Source organism: Quercus lobata, chromosome 11 (genome assembly GCF_001633185.2).
Source record: "Quercus lobata isolate SW786 chromosome 11, ValleyOak3.0 Primary Assembly, whole genome shotgun sequence".
In the NCBI taxonomy this organism is placed as follows: Eukaryota; Viridiplantae; Streptophyta; class Magnoliopsida; order Fagales; family Fagaceae; genus Quercus; species Quercus lobata.
The window spans coordinates 10,900,969-10,908,551 of NC_044914.1; the positions used below are offsets into that span (position 1 = coordinate 10,900,969).

Below are 7,583 nucleotides of genomic sequence, written 5' to 3' on the forward strand. Positions count from 1 at the left end.
AAAAAAAAAAAACTAGAACTGTATATACAGAGATGGAATTTCAGAACATGTTAGTCGTCATTTCTCTTCAAAAAAAACACATATACAGAGTATATGTTGAAAAAGAGAAACTTTGTGTGATGTTGAATGAGTTTCTTGTACAATATTTACATGGCAAATAAATTAAATGCTTCAACTTCAACTCGCTTCTTCAAGTAAAGATCTATTAATAAAGGTGGTCCTGTGGAGCATGAATTCATTCACAAATAATCTATGAATCCACATAAGCTCGCACGACATCCACTATTGGAGCTCGACATATTGGACACTTTCCACTACCCCATTGCAATTCATGAGCACATTTGAGACAAGTGCACATGTGTCCACATCTGAAAGATATGAAAAATGACATATCAGAATATAAGTACTGAAAACATTGACAATATCAAAATGAAAAAATATATATTCTTCAAAGGGAACCTTTGCTTCAAAAGGAAGTACCTGTATAAAAGTGAGTCGATTTGCTTTTCATAGCAAATACAACAATTGCCTTTCTTTGGTACCCCATCATAGGACTTCTTCCCCTCCCCCTGAGCTGTAAGAATGATTTCATATGCTATTGTTTATGAGGACCTTAATGAATTAGGGACAGAAAATACGAGAGAGAGGCAGAGAGAGACGCAAAAAATTTATGCAGTTAATCATTGTTTAGCTTCTGGTTGCATGCATTACAAAAGTAATTTCACTTTTTTTCAAAAAGAAAACAGAACAAAGATGATAAAGAAAGAGCAAAATAGTAAAGTTGGGTCTGATTAGTGCTTTAAATAACACTCTCTTGGAATATAACATGACACTCATTTCCAAAGGCATGTGTTTAGCTTGAGATTAGTATGAGTTTAGAACATGTGATTGTTTTCCTAACCATGTGATTATGTCCAGCATATTTGGTAGTAGTTTAAAACCATGTCTTCATGCTTGTCTTTGGCATTGACATCCTTATGGTGTATCTCTTGTTATGACCCTGCTGTTACTAGGGTAACAAGGAAGGCACCAAAATCTCCTCCATGGTTGATTTAAACATGTGATATGGATTTCAATTTTACTTTAGAGGGAAGAACACAAACCTGAATGAGACTCCTGCTTAGAGGATTGTTGCAACATCATCTGCATGTCCATGCAGCTCTTGATTGATTTTCTTAGCTCAGACATCTCATGATAGAGTTGCTCCATTTGGCCTCTCATATCATATATGAGTTCCATTTCCTGCAAGACCAGCAGCATTATTTCATTGGCAGAAACGCAAGGAATTTATATTGAGATAACCAATAGGGTATAAAGTAAAACTCACAATGGAATTAGGATTTGTGGCGGAAGAGTTTTGCTGACTATCCTGATAGTAAGGTTGAGACAGTAAATGTTGGCGTGGAGATGTGGATGTAACTTGATCAGAATCATCACCAACTTGATTATCCTGATAACTCCATGACCCTAATGGATATGGTGAAGCTATTTGCGTTGATGATGAGGATTCATCAAAGTAATCGCCAGCTTCATGACACTGACCACTGATTAGGCTCTCCTCTCCTTCCTCTGCCACATCTCTGTCTTCCTCCTCCTCTTCTTCTACTACTTCTTCTTCTTGACTGCCTGATGGATCTGTAAAACTATGTAAGAAAGACATGAATTGGTCCATTCCCTCCTGGCTGCCATTCTCATCTTCTCTTTCTTCTAGATGCACCTGTCTATCTAAGTGAGATACCATCAATCTGTCAATTCTCTCTCTGAAATCACTAGTGAGAAAACTTGATACTGTTCTTCTGCATACATAAAATTGAAAAATCAAATGATTGAAATGTGGAATTATTTTTGTAAAATTTAACATACACAGCATAGTTCATGCTTCACTAGTCGTTGTCAATAGTACCTAACCTCACATTTGCATTGGGGACAAGCTCACTCATCCCCCAACCACCCTAAAAAATATAGCATCCACTGATGGAATTTTGATGTTGTTTTTGTATCCACCCTTGGTGAATGATAGACTAAGTTTTTTAGATGCAGTACTAATTAAAATCCCTAATATAGCAAAACAAGCATTGAACAAATGTTCTTTTATTTATTTTTGTTATGTTATTGTTCAATAGATCCAATGAAGCAGGCCTTATATATTAAATACAAAAGGGCAGCATCATTCCATTTGGTCTCTTCAAATTTTATATTAAATGGTTTCCCATGATATCAGAAATTGATTCTATTTCAGTTATTCATGATTTTGTAGTTTGTTCAAGCTTAAATGCCAGGAGTAGGAAAGAAAAGAAGATAACGGGAGGAAATGGATTGTGGGAACAAAACCACATATACCTTTCAAGGAGTTGACATATCTCCCCATTGCCTGAGTTATTAAGCACCTCCTCATACCGTTCTTGTCTGCAATGTTCCCAATAACTCCGTGGGCGAGCAATGTCATTAATCCAGTCGTAACTGGTGTCTGCATAATCATGGTCAATGACCTCCACTTCTTCTGCTATCTCATTCTCAGCCCAAAACCTAAAGGATGCAGTTCTATCTGCAAATTCTTCTGGGTCAAGATTTCTAAACTCAGAGCTTGTTCCTTGCAATGTCACATCTGAACTTCTGGCTTCTTCATGAACATCTTCCTTTATGTGTGACATTGAGTTCTCTAATTGGTGTGTACTATGCTGCTCAGTTATATTAACTTCCTGATTATGAAAGTGGTTACTTGGCTGATTGAAGGTGGAAGAACCGTTCAAACAAACTTCATTGTTTACTATCTTCTGACGAGGGCTTCTTGGATAAGCCGAATCATTCTGGGCAGTTGTGACCTGCTCAACACCTGTGCTAAGTCTCTCCCTACAAGAACTGTCCAAATGAACTTCATTGCGTACTGTCTCCCGAGGAGGACTTCTTGGCTGATTGAAGGCGGAAGAACTGTTCAAATAAACTTCATTGTTTACTATCTTCTGACGAGGGCTTCTTGGATAAGCCAAATCATTCAGGGCTGTTGTGACCTGCTCAACACCTGTGCTAAGTCTCTCCCTACAAGAACTGTCCAAATGAACTTCATTGCGTACTGTCTCCCGAGGAGGACTTCTTGGCTGATTGAAGGTGGAAGAACTGTTCAAATAAACTTCATTGTTTACTATCTTCTGACGAGGGCTTCTTGGATAAGCCAAATCATTCAGGGCTGTTGTGACCTGCTCAACACCTGTGCTAAGTCTCTCCCTACAAGAACTGTCCAAATGAACTTCATTGCGTACTGTCTCCCGATGAGGACTTCTTGGATAAGTTGAATCATTCTGGGCTGTTGTGACCTGCTCATCACTTGTGCTAGGTCTTTCCCTGCAAGAACTGTCCAAATGAGCTGCATTCTTTACCATCTCCAGACGTGGGCTTCTTGGATAAGTGGCATCATTCTGGGCTGTTGTGACCTGCTCTACACCTGTGCTAAATCTCTCTCTGCATTTAATTGAGATTCCATTTCCAAAACCAAACGAATTAAATGTTGTGGATTTAACATGGCAGAAAATTTCTGAGATTCAAATAACATACAAATTGCCAAATTATTTTCAGTATTTAAGGTTCAAGTTCACATTAAATGTTGCAGGGATAGCTTGGGACAAATAGAATGATAATGATGACAACTTATTCTTCAAATTCTTAAACAGAAAAATAGAAGTATTCCATTATCATAATTTGAAATCTAACCAATTTCATCAATTCTAGATTTCTTCTCCCTGATCATAAAAATATCAACTCTAAATTTACTACTATATTAAACAATTTCCATATCAAAATTATTTTTGTTTGAATTATATGCATAGGCACTATACATGGCCTAAACTGCAACAATTTATTTCCATTACTTCTATATTGTTTTGCCTTGCAAAGCTCACGGCATTACATGTGACATGAAGATATAAATATCATCATCAGCAGCCATTTACGCTTGTAAAATCTGACCTAGGGACTGGATAAAATCTATGACTCATTAACTAAAATGCAGAATGTTTATACACAAATGTTTCAAAGTGGTGGTATGAGCACTAGTTGTTTGGCTAATATGAGCACCAAATGATGAGTGTTACTTTACAAATCAACTAGTTAAGTATTATGTAATTACAACTAATTGGGGTTAGAGAAGATGTAACTAAGCTTCATTCTGGTTGTTAACCTTGCCCAACCATCCTTTTATCGGTCAGCAAGAGGCTATTTTACAAAAAAATTGGGTACTAAGTATGATGCAGGCAGAATTAATCTATAGCCAAACAAATTCTAAATGTGGCACATTTTTTGGTTTCCAAAATGTTAAATTCAGAAAAATTCTTGAAATTTTCCCCTTTCCTTCTTTGGGATTTTTTGATTTGGAAATCCCCTGTACAGAACAAGAAGATGAATGCCAAGTCGAAATATAATTAGCAACTTGAAGTTTTTGGGATATTGCTTGAGTCCAGATCACAACAGAAACCTAACAATCATATATGCTCTTTTAAAGTTCTTGTTCCCTTTCTACTCTTCTACTTTTTTTTTTCTTTCTTAAAGTGAAAACTTCATTAAACTTGCCTATCATTGGTTTCACCCAACTGATTGCTTTTAATGAGCATTTTATCTTAAGCATAGCTTTAAAACATTCAAACGGATTATACCAAACAAAATTAAAGAAGGGAGATACAGAACAAATGCATGTGGAACTAGATTAACATGTTCCAACTAATTGATTTAAATGACCCTCCCCCCTTTGTACGACATTGAAACCAAACAACATGACACATTCCTATTGTGTTCCACATACCAAAGAAAACCATGTTGTAAACCTTCCAACAAAACAAGTATTACTAATCTTCTTTTAGAATTGGGACTAATGACTAAACCTATAATCATAAATGTTCTCAAAACAATTCCATCACATGCACAGTTCTAAATTCTGAATGAATTTAATGCAACATGTCAATAAAGAAAATATCATACCTTAGATGCATGATGTTAGATCCTTGTGGTAATTTGTTCACTTCAGATACTGTTGGTTGCGGGTGTGGTTGATCTTGAATTGCAATGCCCCGTTGAAGTAATCTAAGTCGAATCAATGACTACAAACAAGCATAATACAAAGTAAATTTGTGTTTCCTAATGGTAAGAAATAAATTTATTACTATATTGTATAAACCAAGAAGGAGTTCCAGCAAATGAATTAAGTACTTAACCTGAATGCGGCCTCTTTGTGTGAATCTAGAAACTGCTCGTCGCTCAGCCAATGTGTCTATCTCCCTTTGCCTGTCACGTTCCAATTGCATAAGCAAATCCGTGAATGCTTGACGCCCTCTGATCCGGGGTGAAAAAACCTGAGGCAAAACTTTATAATCAAATGGATCCCAATAAGAACATTCCCGCTCTCTAAATGGCGATCCAAGCATGCTATACTGCTCGTGATCATTGTCATCGCCACAAGATGAGGACCTGGGGCTCTGCATTTGTGTTGCAGCTGTTAACCTCTTAATGATATCCACTATTCTAACCTTCTCACTCTCTCCTTCTGAACTACAGCCTTGTGACGAAGAAGGCGGATTATTTGGAGATGTTCTACCTGACTCCCAATCAGGAAAGGGGTCATCATTAGGCTGAGCATCATATTTTTCTTCAACAACAGATTCCCCTGCTTCAGCTGATGATTCTTGAACAGGGAAACCATTTTCAACACTGCTGTTTTCAGAATTAGACCTTGATTTCATACTGTTGGAATTGGTAAGCCTCTTCTCCCATATCTGAACAAGGGAAGAAGCCCCGAGGTTTGGAATTTCGACAGAACCAACCGGTGGATCCTGGGAGCCTTCCTCCCTCCTAAAACTTGATTCCCCTGATGACATGATTGGAAAATTTGATAATTCCGAGAGCTCTGCCTCCTGCCTCTGTTTGTCAAATGTTGATACAATCTCTTGTTCTGTTCGGGCAGTCCATCTTTCAATACTTTGCATCAGCTTCGGGCTCATTATTGAGGACTTTTTCCCATCATTGGGACTATGATTACTGCTCCTCTCTCCATTGCCAATCCAAGATTCAACAATATTATCATTTTGAGCCCCCGGGTTCTCATCTGATACAGAGCCCGAAGATATTCCAATGCACGAATGGAGGCGACCCGTCACCAAGTGCTTGAGGTTTTTTCGGAAAGTTAGCTCGATTACCGTTTTCTCTGTACCGATCATGCCTGCCATTGTCCCTTAGAACGCAACCAAAAGGCGCAGAGGAAGCGTATTCAACTTCAGAGGATGCCATTTTTTTTCCTTCTGAAATTGAATTCAGAGTCTGGATTCTTAATCAATCATTTTCAATTGACATGAATCCAAAACTAGACAAACCCATTTCATGAAAAATGGTTGGAAAACGCAAAAACCAACCTCACAATCTTTGTCACCTCACAGAAGAGAGGGAGGGACAGAGGGAGGGGTTCATCTTAGACGAAAACAGAGGAGCTGTTTAAAGCATATATATTGTTAACCACAAGCTTGATACTCGTATACAATTTGGCTATATTTAGAAACGCGTTAAAAAAAACTAAAAAAAAAAAAAAAAAAAAAAAAAAACCCACTAAGAGAAAGAGAAAGAGGTTGCAATTGGTTTGGTCCAAAAGAGGATTTTAGTCTTTTTTTTGGTGAAAGAACAAGAGGGTTATAGCTAAAATTAGAGTATGGATAAGTGCTACTTTCACAGGGAGAGAGAGAGAGAAGCCAAAAAAGTGGGAGACTGTGAGGAAGTTTCATACATATTATATGTATTGCAGAGGACGAAAACAGAGTTGAGTAGGTGTCTTTAATAAAACAGTGAAAGAGTTTGGTGAAAGAGAGAGACGTTGGTTTTGAGCCGTTGGGATTGTGGGGTCATTGATGCAATATCTCAAATATGGTTAGCGGAAAAGCAATATGCAATTCATTCTAAAAGGTTAAAACAGAGCAACAAAAATAGAAAAAAAAAAAAAAAGAAAGAGAAACAGAGCTCTCTCTCTCTTTCTCTCTCTCTCTCTACATGCTATATATGTTGTACTTGTACCCTTCTTTATTGTTTGACTTTATTAGGTTAAAGACTAGTGATTAATATATTGCCATTTTTCACATATCTGGCCTTGATTCTAGTTCATATTCTAAAATAAATACCAATTTTTTACTATTAATATAATATTATCTGTTTAGCACAACTTGTATGCCTAAGATGGCTCATGATAGTATATTAATAGGTCTAGTAAAAATCTCATCTTTCATACTGAGTGTTTCATTTATGCTCTATCAATGGAGATTATCCTTCCTTTTATTATAAAGTGACCAAATTTTAAAATGAAAAAAAAAAAAAAATTTAATGCATATTAGAGATTATTTACAAGTATAATAAAATCTAAAAGCATTTCCACAATAGTCAACACTCATATTTTGAGTTGTTCTTCTAGAACCATATCATTCGCTTTGCAACAACTTTTACCACAATTTGCTGAAGTCGTTAACTGTGAGTGCTCGACAATTATTTTCAAATGTTTTATCAATTGAGATTATCCTTCTTTTTCTTATAAAGTAACCAAATTTAAAGATGAAAAAAAATAAAAT

General features: G+C 36.6%; 1 protein-coding gene across 2 annotated transcripts; it reads right to left on the reverse strand.

Annotated features, from left to right (window-relative positions):
* LOC115968938 lies at positions 1-6,758 on the reverse strand. 2 transcript variants are annotated; one of them, XM_031088481.1, is made up of 8 exons: positions 5,199-6,758; positions 4,966-5,084; positions 3,275-3,456; positions 2,341-3,088; positions 1,328-1,796; positions 1,104-1,242; positions 481-574; positions 1-368 (listed from the first exon to the last, which is right to left on the reverse strand). In XM_031088481.1, exons 1-8 carry the CDS (start codon positions 6,204-6,206, stop codon positions 251-253), a joined length of 2,877 nt encoding a protein of 958 aa, XP_030944341.1. In that variant the 5' UTR covers positions 6,207-6,758; the 3' UTR covers positions 1-250. The 2 variants fall into 2 exon arrangements, with proteins under 2 accessions (XP_030944341.1, XP_030944340.1); XM_031088480.1 differs by having other exon boundaries at positions 2,341-3,456; positions 5,199-6,757.
* Positions 6,759-7,583: the final 825 nt, after the last annotated feature.